General features: G+C 38.9%; 1 protein-coding gene across 2 annotated transcripts in view; it reads right to left on the reverse strand.

Moving 5' to 3' along the window:
- LOC115221696 (cytoplasmic dynein 2 heavy chain 1-like) overlaps positions 1-22,869 on the reverse strand; it is a 398,382-nt gene that overhangs the window by 174,483 nt on the left and 201,030 nt on the right. For both annotated transcript variants that reach the window (XM_036510740.1, XM_029791902.2), the window contains exons 28-34: positions 22,492-22,751; positions 18,963-19,102; positions 14,938-15,056; positions 13,540-13,722; positions 9,240-9,463; positions 4,764-4,867; positions 865-1,079 (exon numbers count right to left, since the gene is read on the reverse strand). In XM_036510740.1, coding sequence (XP_036366633.1) covers positions 865-1,079; positions 4,764-4,867; positions 9,240-9,463; positions 13,540-13,722; positions 14,938-15,056; positions 18,963-19,102; positions 22,492-22,751 — 1,245 coding nt within the window. The remainder of the gene's footprint in view (positions 1-864; positions 1,080-4,763; positions 4,868-9,239; positions 9,464-13,539; positions 13,723-14,937; positions 15,057-18,962; positions 19,103-22,491; positions 22,752-22,869) is intronic.

Raw genomic sequence — 22,869 nt, forward strand, 5'->3', positions numbered from 1 at the left:
TTGAAACAAACCCGAGCAATGCCGGGTGATACTGCTATATATATATATATATATATATATATATATATATATAACACATATAAACCCTGCCAAAACAGGCAGTGAAGCCTGGTGCAATCTTCTGCCTAGCCAGCTCCTGTCAAACCATTCATGGAAAGCAGGCATCAAATGATGATGATGATGACAATGATGACATCTTTTATACTTTTACTTGCTTCAGTCATTTGATTGCAGCCATGCTGGAGTACCACCTTAAAATGTTTTTTAAGTTAAAGAAACTGACCCCAGGACTTATTCTTCATAAGCCTAGTACTTATTCTATCGGTTGCTTTTGCCAAATTGTTAAGTTATGGGGACATAAACACACCAACATTGGTAGTCAAATTATGGTAGCGGGCAAACACAGACACACACATAAATATATACATACATATACATATCTATCTATCGATATATGTATATATATATATATATATATATATACACACACACACACACATACATATATATATATATATATATATATATATATATGATGGGCTTTTTTCAGTTTCCATCAACCAAATCCACTCACAAGGCTTTGGTCAGCCCAAGGCTATAGTAGAAGACACTTGCCCAAAGTGCCATGCAGTAGGGCTGAACCTGGAATCATGTGGTTGGGAAGCAAGTTTCTTACCACACAGCCACGCTTACATATATCATAACATGAAAATGCATATAAATATAAAACAATACTTTCCTATATACACACATACATACATACATACAAACACACACTACTACACCAAATAAAATATACATGTATCCATCACACTGAAGCTGGGACATTTGGGACATTGAGTAAAAGTAGTTTGCCTCACTTACCTGGCTTTCATCAATGGTCAGGTTCTGTTCTTCACACACCTCGCGGAATGCCTGAGCGACATTCTCAAATTGAATGTCCTTGAAGCTAACCCCTGGGAATATGTCTTGCACCAGACTGTCAAACACGCTGCTGTCAGAGAAGGTGAGCTTCGACAGAGTGTTGAATCTCAGCGCCTGCACCACTAACATTGATTCGACTGTTTCATCGATGGTTACTAAAAGATGGATATTATACCGAAGAGAAAAAAAATTTGAAAGGAAAAAAAAGAAAGAAGGAAAACATATTGGAGTTCAGTTTTGCATCAGTTTCATATTAGAAATAGCATTAAAAAAAAAAATCAATAAAAATCAATATTGGTTGAATAATAATAATGATGATGATGATGATGATTGAAAATTATTTAAGAATCATCCCTGGCTTACCATCCATGCAGGAAGTGTAAAAGATTGTCTTATCTGGTACTAGCAGTATCGCCCGGCGTTGCTCGGGTTTGTAAGGGAAATAACTATATAAGCATTTTTAGAGAGTTATAGCCAAAAAATAGCAAAAAAATGCATTAAAAATGGAAAACAAATGATGGTAAATTTTTTTAGAGAGTTACTTCCCTTATATAATCATAGACTCATCATAGACGCGCGCTAATACCCAGAAGGGCTCGATATGAATCACGACTATAAGATACCCAGTTTTGGTTAAACTGCATCGCAAAATGTGGGAGTAGTTAGGAATCTAAATCGTAGGAGACAGACACACAACTTCTCTTTTATATATAAAGATGTCACACATACTGAGAAGAGCATTGTCGGTGTGAATTTTCTTTCATTTTTGTCCCTTCTATTTTCTTTGTTTATATTTTTTCATTTTATAAATTTTTTCCTTTTTCTCTGTCTTTCTTCCCCTTTTTCTCTGTCACATGACTATGTAAATGAACAATCTGGTGTGTTTATTTTAATGAACTACTAATGTATACAGTGCGTTTCTCTGCCCTAGGTGTCAGGAAGACAATTGGCAAGAAATGGAAACAGAATTGAAAGAAGATGATAATGAAAATAATAATAATAATAATAATGATAATAATAATAAAAATAATAATAATAATAATCCTTTCTAGTAAAGGTACAAGGCCTGAAATTTAGTAGGAGGGGACTAGTTGATTACAATGACCCCAGTGTTTCCCTGGTACTTAATTTATCTACCCTGAAAGGATGAAAGCCAAAGTTGACCTCAGCAGAATTTGAATTCAGAATGTAGTGATGGACAAAATACTGGGAAACATTTTGTCCGATGTGCTAACAATTCTGCCAGCTCACTGCCTTAATAATAATAACAATAACAATAATAATAATGATAATAATAATAATAATAATAATAATAATATAATAATAATAATAATAATAATAATCATAATAATAATAATAATAATAATAATAGGATTAATGTCATAACATACACAGCATGTACAAACACACATGCACACATATATACATATAATCATAATTGTTTTTATGTTCACTTTTCCATGGGTCATGTGCCATTTGCTGAGGCAGATTTTTCTAAGCTCAGATGCTCTTCCTGTTATTGACCTTCACCTGTTTTCAAATATGGTAATATTTCCTCATGACCAGACATGTTTTTATGGAAGATTGCAAGGCAGTGACACTTGTTTACAGCTATCAGCTGAAGTGAATACAAGGATACTAACACACACACACACACGTCCATGCATGCAAATACACATATATACATATGACAGACATCTTTCTGTTTCTCTTTACCAAATCCACTTCCAAGAATTTGGTTGGCTCAGGACTATACTAGAAGACAGTTGTCCAAGGTGAAACACAGTAGAACTGAATCCCAAACCATGCGGTTGGGTGCAAGCACTAACCAACCAAACTGCTAACTCAGCATGCAATAAAAACACACCTGTTCTGGAATCCAGCATCAACTGGTAGCCTTAGTCTCTATGATTGCAGGTGCCCTACAATTCACCTGGAGTAAAGCTAATTGTCAAATTATCTCCTATGTTTTCATTGATTCTTCTAGTGTAACAATATTAGAAACTGTGACTTGTCAGAAATGAGGATTCTGTCATAAAAAACAATCCCATTAACTTCCTATAGGTGGCTGGTTAAACCTGTAGGGTGCAAACTGAAACATACATTAACTAGGAGTGGCTGTCATAGGTGTAGAAGTGGCTGTGTGGTAAGTAGCTTGCTTACCAACCACATGGTTCCAGGTTCAGTTCCACTGCGTGGCACCTTGGGCAAGTGTCTTCTACTATAGCCTTGGGCCGACTAAAACCTTGTGAGTGGATTTGGTAGATGGAAACTGAAAGAAGCCCGTCGTATGTATGTATATATATGTGTATATATATATATATATATATATATATATACATACATATGTGTGTGTATGTTTGTGTGTCTGTGTTTGTCCCCACAACATAGCTTGACAACCACATGTTTATGTCCCTGTAACTTAGCGGTTTGGCAAAAGAGACCGATAGAATAAGTACTAGGCTTACAAAGAATAAGTCCTGGGGTCGATTTGCTCAACTAAAGGTGGTGCTCCAACATGGCCACAGTCAAATGACTGAAACAAGTAAAAGAGTAACCTTTTAACCCTTTTGTTACAGTATTTATCTTGAGGTCCTCTGGATTTCTTTCAATTAATTTTAAATATAACAGAGAATTTAGTGAAATAACCTAGTTATTATTCACTTAGTGTTAGGAACATAAATTGTGACTAAGGTTTGGTGGAAGATTTTAATTCAAAACTTATGAAAATAAATTTGTACTCAGAGCCAGAGCTGGTTTCAGCTGGGTTGGTAACAAAACAGTTAAATCAGTGTTTCTCAACCATATCTTACCTATGAACCTTTTTGATTCCTATTCTACTTGGATCGACCCTCCTAGCAATTCATCATCATCATCATTTAGTGTCTGCTTTCCGTGCTGGCATGGGTTAGACTGTTCGACTGAAATTGCTAAGCTGGAGAGCTGCAAGAGGTTCCAATCTGATTTGGCATGGTTTCTAGAGCTGGATGCCCCTTCCTAACGACAACCACTCCAAGAGAGTAATGGGTGCTTTTTTCGTGCCACCAGCACAGGTGCCAGTTATATGACACCGGAATTGGCCACAACTATGCTTTCACTTGATGAGTTTTCTCAAGCATGGCATATCACCAAAGGTCTTGGACACTTATCATTGCCTCCATGAAGCCCCACATTTGAAGGGTGCTTCTTATGTGCCATTGGCATGGGTGCCTGTTATGTGACACCCAATTTTTAAAAAAAATCCTATTATATTTTTATAATGAAGTATTATTAGGAATTGTATAAAAATAATTATTAAAATAATTTCTGTATTACAGTTCTATATTTAAGAGATGAGGAATTATGTACATTATTTACACATGCCATAGTGGTTAAGAGCACAGGCTACTAACCCCCAGATTCCAAGTTTGATTCCAAGCAGTGACCTGAACAATAATAATAATAATAATAATAACAACATCGAAAAATACCATAGGAATGAGAACCCAGGTTCAAAATTTCCTCAAGACACCTGAAGAAGGCTGGAGGGTATATCAGCTGAAACGCTGTGTTAAAAAAAAACAAGATGAGGACAAATATATGTCAAATGTAAATAATGTAAATAATGTAAATTTCTGTATTGTAGAAATATATTGGGAATAATATTTATTGGAAATAAATTTTAACAGCAAAGGGCCATATGAATCTTGACGGGCCATATGAACCCTGAAGGGCCATATGAACCCTGAAGGGCTATATGAAACCTGGTTGAGTAGCACTGTTTTAAATTAACAAGCACAATCAAATGAATCCAATAAATTCAGAGTATCTCGAGAAAAGAAAACTGATTATCTACATACCATCTTCGTCTCTGGCTTTCTGCAAAAGACTGGCACAACCTCGAAGAACAGTTTTCATGGCTCTCAGTCCCCAGTCATAGTGCTGCTGTGGTGTTAGCAATTGTCTTGAAAAAAAACCAAAAACAACAGAGTTCAAATTTGTGTTCTGGTAGTAATTAAAGAATTGAACAGTTAACAGGTCAAATGGTTAACCAATTGACTTATAAATATAGGGAAGTGAAACAGAACCAGTGCATGTATCTATTGACATAATGACCCTCCTGAGATACAACGAAATATGTTTCAACACATAAATTCACATCAAGAATCTTATAGACCAAAAAAAAAAAAAACCACTAAAAGAATACTTTGTTATTTGCAATGGAAACAGTATCGGTACTGAAAAGCAATCTATATATCTGATTTAACCCTTTTCCATTCACAGTATTCTGTCAAAAGTAACGCTTATTCATTCGCATATTTTTAATTAATTTTGCATTACTTCGTAGATTTGGGATTTGATGAGGTAGCTGTTAATCTTTTAGAATGATATTGTAGAGTTTATGCAAGAAACCAGATCTAGCCAGTTTGAACATAAAACAGGTAGAATATTTTGGACAGATATGGTTGGTTTAAATGCTAAAGAATTAAGATGGGTATACTAAAAAGTAAGTCACAATACATCTTGAGAAGGTACCACATATAAGATGTATAGTGCTAAAAAACACAGAAGCATCAGTAACAGGTGAAAAATATTCAGTGCTTTTTAGTACTACACGTCTGTATGAGATGCTTTTTCCAGACAAATACTGCAGTATTGTAGCTTTTCTTTAGTATTTAAAAAAAATATTTATGAGCCCTTTCCAAGCCTAGCCAGGCACATGGGCCTGGTTTCCCGGTTTCTGTGGTTATGTGTTCCCCCCAGCTGGACGGGATGCCAGTCCATCGCAGCGATACTCAAGAAACAGGAAGAGAGAGTGAGAGAAAGTTGAGGCGAAAGAGTACAACAGGGGTCGCCACTAGCCCCTGCTGGAGCCTTTTGGAGCTTTAGGTGTTTTCACTCAATAAACACACACAACACCCGGTCTGGGAATTGAAACCGCGATCCTCCGACCGCGAATCCGCTGCCCTAAGCACTGGGCCATTGCGCCTCCACTTCCTTTAGTATATCCACATTAAATGATATACATAGAAAAAAAAATTAGAAATATATTAAAGTGAACTTCATAATTCTATGGTTTTACAACCATTTATCAACTGTGATGGCAGAGGAGTTGTGGCAATGGCCTGAGCAGAGAAGCTTCAAGATGACTTATGTTCAGGTGTCTGTGACTGAAGGCAACTCACACTATATTTCTTCATGGATCTTAGCTAGCAGTTAAAAAGGACAGCTGCACTTATAATCTCTTTCCTAAATACACAGGGTTGGGCTATGGGTGAGCATGCTGCTGTAGGAAAAAACCTCAAGCTACAAAAAAAGTTTGAAGTGCAAAATCATTGCAGCAGGTGGTGCAACAATCACAACCAATCCTGCTCGAGCACTTTGCATCATGCATTGCCCTTGTCCAATGCAGGAACACCAAAGTGTAAATTCAAGTAAATTATGGACATCCCGAGCCCTATTTTTATAACCGACTATCAGATCCATAGATACTATTGGGTTGTCTGGAAAGTTTGTGCCGATTTATAGTAGCTTACTTTTTGACTTACCCTCCCAGGCACCTCAATTCTGGGAAGAGGGTATTTTCAAGCTAACGGAAAGATGGAGACGCATTGTACAACAAAATGGTTCATATTTGGTTGATTAAAAATGTAATGGCAAGTATTTATTGACCTTTTTCTTTCCCTTAAAAATCAGCACGAACATTCTGGACAACCCAATAATTTCCATGCAATCTGCTTCTTTTCTATAACTTATGGAGGTGAATGGCTTAGTGGTTAGGGTGTTACACTCATGATTGTAAAATTGTAGCTTTGATTTCTGAATGGGGCAATGCGCTGTGTTCTTGGGCAAAACACTTCATTTCACACCACCCCAGTCCACTCATCATCATCATCATCGTTTAATGTCCATTTTCCATGCTAGCATGGGTTGGACAGTTTGACCGGGGTCTGGGAAGCCAGGAGGCTGCACCAGGCTCCAGTCTGATCTGGCAGTGTTTCGACAGCTGGATGCCCTTCCTAACGCCAACCATTCCATGAGTGTAGTGGGTGATTTTTACATGCCACCAGCACAGGTGCCAGGGGAGGCTGGCAATGGCCACGATCGGTTGATGCTTTTTACGTGCCACCAGTACTCAGCTGAATAAAAATGAGTAAACCTGCAATGGACCAGTGTGTTGTCCAGAGAGGAATATATACACCAGAGAAACCAGGAAACTGACCCTATGCCCCTTATGAAGTGATGTGGACCCATCAGATCCATAAATACGGATTTCTATGTAATCTGGTCGCTTCCTAAAATTTATGGAGATGCATGGCTTAGTGGTTAGGATGTTGGACACATGATTGTAAGATTGTGGTTTCAATACCTGAACAAGGTGATGCAGTGTGTTCTTTCTTCTTCTTCTTCTTCTTCTTCTTCTTCTTACAGCATTCACCCAGGTTGAGCTGGCTTCATTCATCCTCAATGCTGCATCTCTCACAAGCGCCAACCAGGCCTGGCAATTTGAGGCTAATGACCACGTGATCTCCAACCACTCCCTATTCCAGTGGTGAACGCCACAGACATGGGGGCCTAGGTTGGGTTCCTGATCAGCCTTGACTGTCATCAGCCAGGTTTTTCATTGTCCACCACATCGTTTTCACCAACCCTGAAGGGGAGCTGGGGCAATTGCTTCGTAGGTGAATTCTCCTGGTTGACAACGGAGCACATGACCCAGCCAATGCAGACGTCTCATTAGAATGACTTGTCGGAGGGAGGTGATTTTGCACTGGTGTCGCACCGAATTGTTGGAGACAAAGTGATGCCATCGGACACGAAGGATGTGGCATAGACAGAGGTGATTGAAGGATTCTAGTTGCATTTATTTCATGTTGCCCCAGTCTACACAGCCAGTAAAAGTGAGTAATCCTGCAACACTCCGGCATTCCATCCAGAGAAACCAGGGAGCTGACCCTATGCTCCTTATGGAGTGATTGTGGACTAACCATCAGACCCTGATTTCCATGCAATCCATAGACTTGGTTGCATTCGGTAGCTCTTTTTGAGGATATTGAGAGGAGGAAACCCATGTTTCTCCTTTCAGCTTTTGAGGAAAGACAACAAACAGGGGATAAAAAGAAGAAATGATGGAAGAGAATGATAAATATTTTACTGTAACCAGTGCAAGTGTGTGTGTGTGTGTGGGGGGGCATGTGTGAGGATGGAAAGTGTGTGTGTGTGTGAGTGCATGCGTGTGTGTTATAGGCATGCATGTACGTGGGGATATGTGTGTGTGTGTGAGGAACATATGTGCATGTGAATGTGTATGTTTGCGCCTGTATGTTTTTGTGTGAGTGTTTGTGTGTGTGCGTGTATTTGTGTATGTGTATGCATGTGTACTTGAGAGAGAGAGAGAGAGAAAGAGAGAGAAAGAAAGAGAGAGAGAAAGAAAGAGAGAAAGAGAGAGAGAGAAAGAGGTATATTGTATGCATTCATGTGTAACCAAAGTGAGTTTGAGAAAGAGAGAGAAAGAAAAGAGAGAGAAGAGAGAAAGAGAGAGAGAGATGGAAGGAAGGAAGGAAGGAAGGACCCGAACCAGGAGCACAAGCAACGTTAAGGAACTAAAGACTTATTGTTTTCTTCTACCAATTACTCTCATTTATTCATATTTGCCAAGAGCTAAACAACAACAACAACAGCAACAGCAACAACAACAGCAGCAGCAGTAGTAGTAGCAGTAGTAGCAATGACACATTGGATAAAGGAGATCCTAAGTGCACGGCTTCTGAATAATATAAAAGGTGGAATGGGCAGTAGTGGAATGTCTTTGATGAATTGGTTTCTCGCTTCAGGATTAACCTAGACTTAAGAAACAGCAACAACAACAACAACAATGGAGGCATTGAATAATGCTGTCTTAACTACATTGAGCGTGAAGAAAAATAGATGGGATCGCCATGGCTGGAAGCACCTTTGGTGAAGATGTTTACCCCAGTGTCACTTTGATGGCATGAACTGCTCTCTCACTCAATAATAATAATAATAATAATAATAATAATAATAATAATAATGATACTTTCTACTATAGGCACAAGGCCAGCAATTTCTGGGGAGGGAGTAAGTTAATTACATTGACCCCAGTGTTTGACTGGTATGTATTTTATCGACCTCAAAAAGATGAAAGGCAGAATGGACCTTGGTGGTATTTGAACTCCGATAACGATAATAATATTAATGGAAATACCTTTGCTGAACACAGGTTTCCTGGATTAAGACTCACATTGAGCTATTCATAACAACAACAACAACAATAACAACAACCACTACCAACAACAATAACAACAACCACTTACTTGGAAAGATTAAAGATAGTGACCAGCTTTCGTCCGATCATTTTGGCCTCTTTGAAACCATCCGAAAAGAGGATGACTTCAGCAATTTGCTCGTTGTCGGGCTTGGACATGGCCACTGGCCGAAATAGCTGCTTCAGATTGTCCGGTAGTTTCTGCCGGCCTCCATAACCTTTACCTGCAGGGTTCATTGTTATGAAGATACCAGAGTTATGGTCAATTTCAATCTGAAAGACAAAAAAATAAATAAAATAAAATAAAAAAAATTAAAAAAAAGGGAAATAGCAAATGGATGGAATATTCCAAAATTTAAACAATGCTTAAATTTGCATGTGTGTGTGTGTGTATTAGTGTATATGTTTGTACACGTGTGCTTGTTTTCGTATGTGAAAGATGTTTGTGGATGTATGTAACACATACAGGATGTTCATAAATTATCTTTACACCTTCCATAATTTATTGTCTATGTGTAGTGTGCAACCAGTGGAGCCCAGTGTTCTGGTGTTTCTAATAAAGCTTTATCTGTTTGCCTCTGATTTCCAATAAATTCAGCTGAGTTATCCTTATTTTTCACTTTCTTATGAATCTTTCAAAGTGTAAAGGTAATTTATGGACACACAGTGAGTCATAGAAGGGAGAGAATGCTACACACATATGTCTATGCCAATACCAGCGAGAGGAAAGAGAAAGTAAAGAATGAGTGACAGAGGAGGAGGGAGAAGGAGAGGAGAGAGTATGAGAAGCCATTAATGTCACAGAGGCAGGAGTTGAACACCTCATATGCATATAATGTATCTAAGTCATGGCTGTGTGGTAAGAAGCTTGCTTACAAACCACATGGTTCTAGGTTCAGTCCCATTGTGTGCTACCTTAGGCAAGTGTCTTCTACTATAGCCTCACGCTAACCAAAGCCTTGTGAGTGGATCTGGCAGACAGAAACTGAAATAAGCCTGTCATATATATATATATATATATATATATTATATATATATATATATATATATATAAATTAGAAACAAAACCACTATTATGCAACTCAAAAAGTGATAGACATAAACCAAAACATAAATAAAACTAGATCTCAAAAAGTATAAAAATGAATGATTTATATATGTATATATATATCATCATCATCATCATCATCATCATTTAGCGTCCGTTCTCCATGCTAGCATGGGTTGGACGGTTCAACTGGGGTCTGGGGAGCCCGAAGGCTGCACCAGGCCAGTCAGATCTGGCAGTGTTTCTACAGCTGGATGCCCTTCCTAACGCCAACCACTCCGAGAGTGTAGTGGGTGATTTTATGTGCCACCGACACAGGTGCCAGACGAGGCTGGCGAACGGCCACGCTCGGATGGTGTTTTTATGTGCCACCGACACAGGTGCCAGACGAGGCTGGCAGACGGCCACGCTCGGATGGTGTTTTTATGTGCCACCGACAAGGTGCCAGATGAGGCTGGCAGGTGCCAGACGAGGCTGGCAGACGGCCACGCTCGGATGGTGTTTTTATGTGCCACCGACACAGGTGCCAGATGAGGCTGGCGGACGGCCACGATCGGATGGTGTTTGTTACGTCCCCAAAGCACGGAGGCCAGTCTATGCGGTACTGGCTACGGCCACGTTCGGATGATTTTCTTGTGTGCCACCGGCACTGGTACCACAAAGATACAAATTCCATTTATGTTCATCTATTTTGATTTGTTTTGATTTGATTTGATTTTCACTTGCCTCAACAGGTCTTCACAAGTGTCACTTGCCTCAACAGGTCTTCACAAGTGTCCCGGCACTGGTACCACAAAGATACAAATTCCATTTATGTTCATCTATTTTGATTTGTTTTGATTTGATTTGATTTGATTTGATTTTCACTTGCCTCAACAGGTCTTCACAAGTGTCACTTGCCTCAACAGGTCTTCACAAGTGTCACAAGAAGGAAGGTATGCCCAGGTGGACTGTCTGCGTCGCCGGGTCTTCGGATGGTGTCTTTATGTGCCACCGACACAGGTGCCAGATGTGGCTGGCGAACGGCCACGATCGGATGGTTTTCTTGTGTGCCACCGGTACTGGAACCACAAAGATACAAATTCCATTGATGTTCATCTATTTTGATTTGGTTTGATTTTCACTTGCCTCAACAGGTCTTCACAAGTGTCACGCGTGTCACACACTTGCCTCAACAGGTCTCCACAAGTGTCACACACTTGCCTCTGCCTCAACAGGTCTTCACAAGTGTCATAAGAGGGAAGGTATGCACAGGTGGACTGACTACGTCGCCGGGTCTTTGGATGGTGTTTTTATGTGCCACCGACACAGGTGCCAGGTGAGGCTGGCGAACGGCCACGATCAGATGGTGTTTGTTGTGCCCACAGCACGGAGGCCAGTCGATGCGGTACCAGCTACGGCCACTTCGGATGGTTTTCTTGTGTGCCACCGGTACTGGAACCACAAAGATACAAATTCCATTGATATTCATCTATTTTGATTTGGTTTGATTTTCACTATTCATCTATTTTGATTTGGTTTGATTTTCACTGATTTGATATATATATACAATTTATATTTATATATTTATACTGTGAAATTTGATTTAATACTAAACTGAATTTTTCCCTGTAAGTTTGGAGTTATACTCCCTATTATTATTATTATTATTATTATTATATTATTATATATATATATATATATATATATATATATCATCATCATCGTTTAATGTCCGCTTTCCATGCTAGCATGGGTTGGACTGGCTAGCATGGGTTGGACGGTATATATATATATATATATATATATAGGCACAGGCATATGTGTGTGTGTGTGTGTGTCTATATATATATATATATATATATATATAAGTAGATAAATGGTACAAGGCACCATTTATCTACTTTTATACGTATAATTTTACCCTTATGGGGCTATCTTTTACTGGAAAGTAATACATTTGTATTGCATTATTATTTTCATATATATATATATATATATATATATATATATATATATATATAAAACATATAACACAGACACTCCATAGGTTACAATAATGATGGTTCCACTTGATCTGATCAAATGAACAATCTGCTCATGAAATTAATGTGCAAGCACTAGTGTAGCTAGAGTGTGTGCTGCCTGGGGTGGCCCTTCCATTTGTCACCCCTGGACCCCACAAAAAAAACAAAACACATATTGCCTACATTTAACCCAAAAGTGCTGCCTGGAGTGGACTGCCTTTATTGATTTCCCCCTAGCTATGCTAGTGTGTGCAAGTGTCTGAGCACTCCAGAAACACACATACCCTTAATTTAGTTCTCAAGGAGATTCAGGATGACACAGAGTGTGACAAGACTGGTCCTTCAAAATACGGGTGCTACTCATTTTTTCCAGCTGAGCGGAGCAGAGCAATGTGAAATAGAGTGTCTTACTCAAGGATGCAATGTACTGCCAAGAATTGAACTCACAACCATATGACAGTGAGCCAAATACTCTAATCACTAAGCCATGTGCCTTTCTACACACTCTCATTTACATTTCACCTAGCTTTGAAGTATGCTATGTTTTTGTTGTTAACCACTACATGTCTTCAGACAGAATACTGCAGCTTTGTAGTATCTGAAAACACATATACATTAAATATGTGATATTGATAATGTTTACATTATCGAGATATTTCTAACACAAACTTTGAATTTTATTCTACTTCTGCTGTGCTTTTGCACATCAGCAAATAGATTTTATGCTAATTGTATATATATTTCTAGCTAGCTAGCTGCGGATTCATCTCAGAGGTGGGGTATGTAAATAATACTGATGAAACAGTGAAAACTGTGAAATATTAACATCTGTCATTCAAGTTCAATTCCAAGGTGATTTTGTTTCACCTAGCTTTGGATTATACTGTGTTTTTTTAACACTATATGTCTTTAAAGAGATCCCTTAGACAAAATACCACAGCTACAAATGTTTAATAACACATGTACATTCAGTACGTGATGTTGATATGATGTGTAATACCAAGTTGCTTCTAACACAAAATCTGATGATGATAATGATGATGTTGATAGTGGTGATAATGCTGCTGCTGCTGTTGATGATGGTCATGACATAAATGGTGATGTGAAGATAATGATGTTAATGAAAATGATAACCGTGATAATGATGATGATGTTAATGATATTAATGGTGATGTGAAGATAATGATATTTATGAAAATAATAAAGATTATGATGATGATGATGATGATGATGGTGATGATAATGATGATGATGATGATGATCACATCAATATGGCTGCATGAAACTGTTCTTACATTTTTACCGAGTAATTCCATGTGTTTTGATTTGTTTTTGATAGCATCTTGGATGACTTGGATTTGCATGGAGACAGCTGACAGCACTGGCGGTTCCAGTCGATTGAATTCATCAAAACAGCCCCAGGCACCACATTTGACAAGGCCAATGAAGATACGCCCCATCGACTTCACGTCTAGACTCTGCAAACGTGTCAAAGAAAAAAAGTCATTCACAAACAAAAATTGAAATTTACTGAAATGGTAAAGAAAAGAAGTTGAAGTAGCAGGGTGGAGGGGAGAGGGTGTTATAAGAGTATTAGGCAATGGTGGCGGGAAAGGCTGGGGTGGACAATAAGGATTTTATCATATATTGTTGGAAGGCCAGAAATATTTAAAAGAGGTGGGTGCCATTGATGGAATCAGCCTTTGGCGCCATACTGCTTCTTAGTTCATCAATCCTGGAATAGCAGAGTTTGAACCCAAAATATACAACATAAGCCATCTCAGTCCAGCTTGTTACCATTTTTGACCCTCTCTTATCCTTTTGTGGAAGATGATAATAAATAAGAACAAAACACTGAAAGGTCTGTGCTAGGAACCTCTTGAAGGCATCAACTCAAAGTTGGAAGTATAGAGGAGCATAAGTGGAACTGTCCTGCCATCTTCTTTCAAAGAATGTCTCATCAGACTGTTTGGGTATCATTGAAGAATTTTGACTTGATGTAAAGATTTAAGAGAGGAAGACAGAATGATGAGGGATCCAATAGCCTTCTTTTATATTTCTTTGACATACATGGAATTTTGCATCATTACACAGCCAGGAATTGAGGCACAGCCCAACACAGGAGGAGCAATCACCTCCTGTGTTGGTGGCATTGAAGTCATTTGTGCAATGCACATGTTTCAATTGATTTTAAGGAAATCCTGGGTTACCTCAATGCCAAAATACCTCTCACTTGTCCTCACTGTCCAACAAAATCAGAGAAGTACATTTTGCCCTGGTTTGGACAAAAATCCTGCATGCAGAATCTTATTTTTAGCTATGAAGTGTGTGTCTGTGTGTGCGCAGAGGGAATGGTGGGGCAAAGCACTAGATTCAAGAGCAGATTATAACAGTAAATACAGTATATATATATTCTTGAAAAAATCAACTCAATTATCTCTTTAGTACAAAAATAGTGGGATGATATATGAACCCAGCCATTTGACAAAAAGTTTAAAAGGAAAATAATAAACATTTGAAAAATATTCAGCCTTTTTAACAATTGAGAAATTACTTGAAATTTTTTTTTTTTTAGTGTTTTTGAGATTTGTGTGTTTTTTCTTTATATCTTAAAATGATGAATTACACTCTGAAATTAAAACCTTTCTTAGAATTGGTTGAAGTGAGAACAAAAGGAAAAAAAAATTCCCTACCTCATCACAATTGAATACAAGAACTTGTCGACCAAAAAGTCCACCGAGGGCTTTGACAGACTCTGTTTTGCCAGTTCCAGCAGGGCCATAAGGGTTACCACCAAGACCCATATGCATTCCTAGTTGATAAGAACAAAAAGTAAAGAATTATTCAATAAAAAAGTGCAAACTAGATAATGACAATGTGCAGCAATGTGAAGAAGAAGATTCTAACATTATGGGTTAATCCTTTCTACATGAAAGTCTTGTTGTTGTTTGTTCCTTTTTGAGCCATGCCTGGCTCATAAGGGCTGGTTTCCTGGTTTCCTTGGCGTATAGGTTCCCCACCTGGACAGGACGCCGGTCAGTCGCAGGTGAGCTGCAAGTTGCAGGAGGAAAGAGTGAGAGAAAGTTGTGGCGAAAGAGTCAGCAAAAGTTCGCCATTACCTTCTGCTGGAGCTGTGTGGAGCTTATGTGTTTCGCTCATAAACAGACACATCGCCCAGTCTGAGATTCGAACCCGCGATCCTTTGACTGCGAGTCCGCTACTCTAACCACTAATCCATGTGCCTCCAGTACATGAAAGTCTTATAACTCTCTTTCCTTTTTATCAAGCTAGCATGGTTTCATTATTTACAACAAATAAGGCAGTGTGTTGGCAGAATCATTAGAATGCTGGACAAAAGGTTTAGTGGCAATTCATTTGCCTCTTTTTCTTCTTCTTCTTCATCATCATCATCGTTATTATCTAATGACTATTTTCCATCAGGTTTGACAGAGGCTGGTGAAGCTGGGGGGGGGGGGGGCACACACACCAAGCTCCATTATCTACTCTGGTATGGTTTCTATGTCTGGATGCCCTTCCTCATGCCAACCACTATACAGAGTGTACTGGGTGCTTTTTACATTGCACCAGCACCAGAGTTCAAATTCCACTGAAGACGACTTTGCCCTTCATCTTTTCAGAGTCAATAAAATAAGTACCAGTTACACACTGGGGTTGATGTAATTGATTGGCTCCATCCTCAACTCAAAATTTCAGGCCTTGTGCATAGGGAAGATTATTTACAGCAAACAATGCAAAGAAAACAAGACAGCAAGAAAAAAATGTCTATTTCAGCAATGAAGTGTTGAGTAACCATAGAGACTGCAAACAAGTTGCTTCTGCAAGTGCTGTTAATTGGAAGCCCTGCATACCAGACACCAGCAGGCTTCAGGAGTCACCAGGAGAAACTGTGCACTGTTTCAGGAGGGCCTTCCTCTAAATGGCTTTGCAGCACATCAGCTCTGCTCCCTCATTGATGTGAAGTCTCTCCTACTGGATTGACCAGCTAGTATTCAATCTCAGGGGAGGGGCTATTGACAGTTTCGTGGAGAATGATATGGATAGTCGGGTCCTGAGGGACCCGACTTGTATTGACAGCCCAGAGTGGCTTCACAGGTGGCAGCTCTGGTGCTAGAAAGAATTACTGTGATCTTATAATTGACTTGTGTAAAACCGAGAATTATAGAATTCTTTTTTGGAGCCCCAGATTGCGGTTGCAGGAATGCCTGCAAGTTGCAAGAAAATTACTCAGGGAAGGATTGTAGAGGTTTATCACCTCCAATTTGTTTATAAATTATGTTTTATAATTGTATGGATTTTTTAGTCCAAGTATAATGTATTTTAAATTGTAAGAGGGTTAATACCTCTGTAAATGCATTTTTTTTATGGTGGCACGTAAAAAGCACCATCCGATTGTGGCTGTTGCCAGCCTCATCTGGCACCTGTGCAGGTGGCACATAAAAAGCACCCACTACACTCTCGGAGTGGTTGGCGTTAGGAAAGGCATCCAGCTGTAGAAACACTGCCAGATCAGACTGGGCCTGGCGCAGCCTTCTGGCTTCCCAGACCCCAGTTGAACCGTCCAACCCATGCTAGCATGGAAAACGGACGTTAAATGATGATGATGATGATGATGAATATTTTAGAGAAGCAGAGGGTCGGCGGGTGCTTTCTGTCTTCTCCCATCTTTATCATTTTTGGATCATAATCATTCGCCTCATCAATGTCTATGTTCAGCTCGCAAAGCTACCCTATCTATGTGCTGCCTACATGGTAAATTTAATGAATAAAACTAGTATTCAATCTGAAGTGTTTCAACTCAGGATCAACACCACCATTCAAATTGCAGACTCATACAGGTGTGACTTGCCATGCAGGTAAACCATTACCTGCCTTGCACCTGTACATTACTTCTTTAACTAAGTTTCATTCATTCCTTTTCAACTATATTGACTCGAGCACTATTTGGTTTCTAGATTCAGCAAGTCAAGCAACTACACTTCTTAATCAGATCTTAAAGATACTTAAAGCAGCACTGGAGATTCTTCTGTGATCACTGATTTAAATATTAATTAGGATTGACATTTTCTTAACCTTGGTATTTTCTATCTGTTAAGATTCCTGCTTCAGTTTCTACAATAACGAATGGTTAATTACAAAAGTGTAAAATTTCTCAGCCGATAGCATTTTATATTCAAGAAGATTAATTTCAACTGGATATGCTTTGAGAAGACCAAACACTATATAACTGGCCATTTACTGAAATCATAAAAATCTCAGGTTGTGAAAGACATTGTGTATTTGATGGCATATAAGATGTATTTTTGGCCCCCGCAAAAGGTCCCACATGCAAAGTTGGGCTTTCCATAAGCAAAATGTTAACCATTTAGCATTCAGACTACTCTGTCAAAAGTGATACTTATTTATTCACAATGTTTTGAACTAATCACACGTTATATCGTACCTTCTAAATTTTGATGGTTCCACCCATGCCAGCATGGAAGGCGGACATTAAACGATGATGATGTTTATTATTATTATTATTATTATTTATTTTTTAGAATTACACTGTAAGATCAGTGTAAAAAGCCAGACTTGTCCAGTTTGAACATAAAGCCCTGGGAATATTTAGGCCAGGTATGGCTGGTTTAAATGCTAAAGCGTTAAACCTTTTTTTTTCCCCTCTTGAATACGTGCTGCCAAAATGGGGTTCATCTTATACACCCGTGCATCTTTTATACCATCAAATGCAGTACATTTCACAAGGCAATGGTAAAGAGATTCTAACCAGATGGGATGTTATATTTAAGATGGTGCGATGGGAGAGCTGTGGATCTTCCTCCTCCTCATCATCATCATCATTTAATGCTGGTATGGGTTGGATGGTTTGACTGAAAACTGGTAAGGTGGGAGCTGCATTATGTTGCAGTCTGATCTGGCATGGTTTCTACGGCTGATATGCCCTTCCTAATGCCATTCACTCCAAGAGTGTAGTGAGTGCTTTTTATGTGCCACCATCATGGGCACCAGCATCGGCCACAACTACAATCTCACTTGGCTTGACAGGTCTTCCCATGCATGGTATTATTCATTGTGAGCAGCTGCACTTGAAGTTCAATTCTTGCCAAAGTCACCTTAGCGTTTTATCCTTTTGAAGCTGATAAAGTATCAGTCTACTGATAGTTTATAGGGGCAATTCTTCTTTTGTCTGTCTCTCTTTCTCACCCCACTCCACTTCTCTCACTTTCTGGAAGAAATCAACTATGCCCAAATCTGAAGAAAGATAGACACCATCAGGTTTAACCCTCACAGTGCTGATTAATCTTTTGCATTAAGGTTTAAAATGGCCAAGACATGCTCTATATTACAAAGGTACCCACCAAGTGATTCCATCAAGAGTTGGAATACCAAGGGACGTCAGAATTAGCCAGGTCGTTGACTTTGGGATGGTGAGAGACCAATGGATAAAGTACATTGGCTGGTATTGAATACTCTGTACTTCTTATATTGTAGACTGTTTCTTAAGGAAACACAACAGAATGTCAAAGGTGAGAGGATGAGGTCAGAGGGGAAACTGCATTTCCAAGGGAGGTAACAACAGGAGGAGCAGTGGTAGCAGCAGAAGCAGCAACAACAGCAACAGTAGCAGCAGCAGCCGCCACAATAACAACAGCATAAACAACAACAATAACTGATGAAGATGAAAAGCTTTATAAGTTACCTTGAGTTAGGGTCAAGTAGCACTTGTCAGTGAGTGGAGTATGGACCAGTTTCTGGATGTTCCCTTGGTACTCAAACGTGTAGTTAAACTCAGCGTCTACCATCTTGATGATACAGAGGTTTGTATTCTTCGTGTAGTACCTGTAAGAAAAGGGAGAGCCCTGAAGTTCTAGAAAAACTAATTCCTTTCACATGTTGAAGAAAAGGGCCACCCAGGACTTTGTCATATTAATAGAACATGTTAAAAAGCCGAACCTGATATAGTGTAAAAGAGCATGAGCATATACATGCATCTGCATGTGAATGTGTTTAGATGTGCACGTATATATGTGTGTATGAGTGAAAGAGACTAGTGTACTACTACTATTGGGTTGTCCAGAAAGTTCATGCCGATTTTTAGTAACTTACCTTTCAACATATTTTAGAACATGGTTGAATCCATAAAATAGGATTTGATTACACCTCCATTTAGAGCACGGTTTAAGCTATCTTTTCATGGAAGATGGTTTATGTTCCTATTACCTGTGTTAATTCTGTAACCCTTTAAAATGGAAAATAAGAAAGTTCATTTTCGGCACTTGACACTTTAGGAACCAGACAAAAATTGCTGCAACTTGGCTGGGATGTGTTACCCCACCCTCCATATTCACCAGATACTGCTCCTTCGGATTTCCACTTATTCAGGTCTCTGCAGAATAGTCTTAATGGTAAAAATTTCAATTCCTTGGATGACATAAAAAGATACCTTGATGAATTCTTTGCCATGAAACCACCTCAATTCTGGGAAGAGGGTATTTTCAAGTTAAAGGAAAGATGGAGACGCATTGTGCAACAAAATGGTTCATATTTTGTTGATTAAAAATGTAATGGCAGGTATTTATTGACCTTTTTCTTTCCTTTAAAAATCGGCTCGAACTTTCCGGACAACCCAATACATCCTCCTCATTTAGACAGTTTGGCAGGGGCTAGTAAGCTCCACTGTGCTTTCGAAGGATTTTCACAACTGGAGAACCTCCCTAATGGCAACCACTTTACAAAGTGGACTGGGTGCTATGTACATGGTACTAGCACCTGCAAGGTCACCGAGCGACTTGCAAGACGAAAATCGCTCAACCGAGAGTGGGTCAGTGGTATTGAAGGCAGTGGTTTTGTACCAGGTGATGAGAGGCTAAATAACGAGAGAAGAACAGAAACAGGTGTCTTACTGCAGGGGAGATACATGGTTACTTTAGTTGGAGGGCAGGAGAGAGAGAGAAAGAGAGAGAGGGAGACAGAGAGAGAGAGAGAAAGAGAGAGAGCGAGAGCAAGAGAGTGTATATATGTGTGTGTGTTTGTTTAAGTTAAAAAACATAATAAAAGCACAAACTGAGAGAGAGTAAGAGAGAGAGAGAGAGAGAGAGAGAGAGAGAGTGTGTGTGTGTGTGTAAGTTAAAAAACAATAAAAAAACAAAGAGAAAACAGACACAGAAGATCACCAGCCCCTCATCAATTATCAGCCAGAGGGACAAACACAATTTCATGCCTTCGATAATATTCTTTCCCTGTTGGTGGTGTTTGACCCTCTGGCTGATAACTGATGAGGGGCTGGTGACCTTCTGTGTCTATTTTCCATTTGTTTGTGCATTAATTATATGTTTTTTACCTTATTAATTAATTAATGGAACACTACGTACCCTTGATTTTATTTACAATAAACATTTTGAAAAAAAAAATATATATATATATAGGCGCAGGAGTGGCTGTGTGGTAAGTAGCTTGCTAACCAACCACATGGTTCCGGGTTCAGTCCCACTGCGTGGCACCTTGGGCAAGTGTCTTCTGCTATAGCCCCGTGCCGACCAATGCCTTGTGAGTGGATTTGGTAGACGGAAACTGAAAGAAGCCTGTCGTATATATGTATATATATATATGTATGTGTGTGTGTGTTTGTGTGTCTGTGTTTGTCCCCCTAGCATTGCTTGACAACCGATGCTGGTGTGTTTACGTCCCCGTCACTTAGCGGTTCGGCAAAAGAGACCGATAGAATAAGTACTGGGCTTACAAAGAATAAGTCCCGGGGTCGAGTTGCTCGACTAAAGGCGGTGCTCCAGCATGGCCGCAGTCAAATGACTGAAACAAGTAAAAAAAAAAATATACAAAATCAGAAAATGGAGAAATACATCTAAATCATTAATCAACTACCAGATAATACCCAATCACATACTTTATTGAACCACTACATAAGAACATTAAGGTTAAACATAAAAATATATAACAAAACATATATTGGATATATGTTATCCCATGGATATATGTTATCCCATGGAGGGTTGAATTTGCAACCCCTACCTCAATTTGTATATATATATATAGAACCACCCAGCGAACATCCACCATGGGTCATCACATTTGCTTAAGGTAAAAATGAATTCCTCGCTCTTTCGGAAACATCAATCTTCTGTATTGACCGCTTTCCACCACTTTGATCTGTTTTTTGTATTGAATACGTATCGCCACCGTGGGCCACTGCATCGAACACTTTGGACATATACTTCAAACTATATATCAACTATACATGAACTATATATCAACTATACATGAACTCTAAGATGTCTGACTCCGTTGTGTATTATAAATGAATTTCTTGTGTTTGACGGCATGAGCTGTCTTTTTTTATATATAACTTTTTTTGATAAAGTTCATTTCAGGAACTGAAACATGTTATAATGTATATATATAAAAATTAAAAATTGTATAATACAGCAGCATTTTCGAACTTCATTTTTTACAAATATATATATATATTATATATATATATATATACATATATATATTAGAGCTTATTTATTCAAGCATAAGTAAATATACATACAAGGCAAACAGAATTTATGTTGAACCCTTTAGCATTTAAACTGGGCATATCAGGCCCAAATATTCTACCTTTAGGTCCAACTTCTCAAACCTACCATACGTCATTCTAGAAATATACAATCACATCATAAAAGCTACGAGATAAAGCAGAATTAATTCAAAGCAATATGAATAAATGAGCATTTCATTTGGCAGAGTAATGTGAATGCTAAATGGTTAAAATAGATGATACTCTCTCTCTCTCTTTTACGTTTTTCAGTCATTTGACTGCGGCCATGCTGGAGCACCGCCTTTAGTCGAACAAATCGACCCCAGGACTTATTCTTTGTAAGCCCAGTACTTATTCTATCGCTCTCTTTTGCCAAACTGTCAAGTGACACACCAGCATCGGTTGTCAAGCAATGCTAGGGGGACAAATACAGACACACAAACATACACATACATACATATATATACATATATACGATGGGCTTCTTTCAGTTTCCGTCTACCAAATCAACTCACAAGGCTTTGGTCGGCCCGAGGCTATAGTAGAAGACACTTGCCCAAGGTGCCACACAGTGGGACTGAACCCGGAACCATGTGGTTGGTAAGCAAGCTACTTACCACACAGCCACTCCTGTGCCTATAATATAATATAATTGAAGAATTAAATAAGAGAAAATGTTGGTGCCTTTCACCTGAGCTGCTTCTGCCAATGCCAATCTGTAACAGAAGTGACATTTGCTGCCATCAGCTGTTGGATCACATCTATGCCATGGACCATATCAAGGATGAGAGCTTTTAGTTTCAGCTCAAGGATGTCTTCACATTTCACATTTTTCCTGGTAAGAACGTCAAGCTTATGTTTGACGTCATGGAGGTATCCATTCAAGTTGTTTTGCTTGATAGCATTCTCACATTGCTGGGTGAATTGAATCTGCCCCACAAGACATAGAATCTGAAATAAGAAAAGACACTTTTTATAGAGAAGAGCTAATAATGCTATATTGTGATACAGAACACAACAGATTATCAATGAGAAGATAGCTTTTGTGTGCAGCAGATGCACAGGGGCA

This window comes from Octopus sinensis, linkage group LG18 (assembly GCF_006345805.1).
Source record: "Octopus sinensis linkage group LG18, ASM634580v1, whole genome shotgun sequence".
Classification (NCBI taxonomy): Eukaryota; Metazoa; Mollusca; class Cephalopoda; order Octopoda; family Octopodidae; genus Octopus; species Octopus sinensis.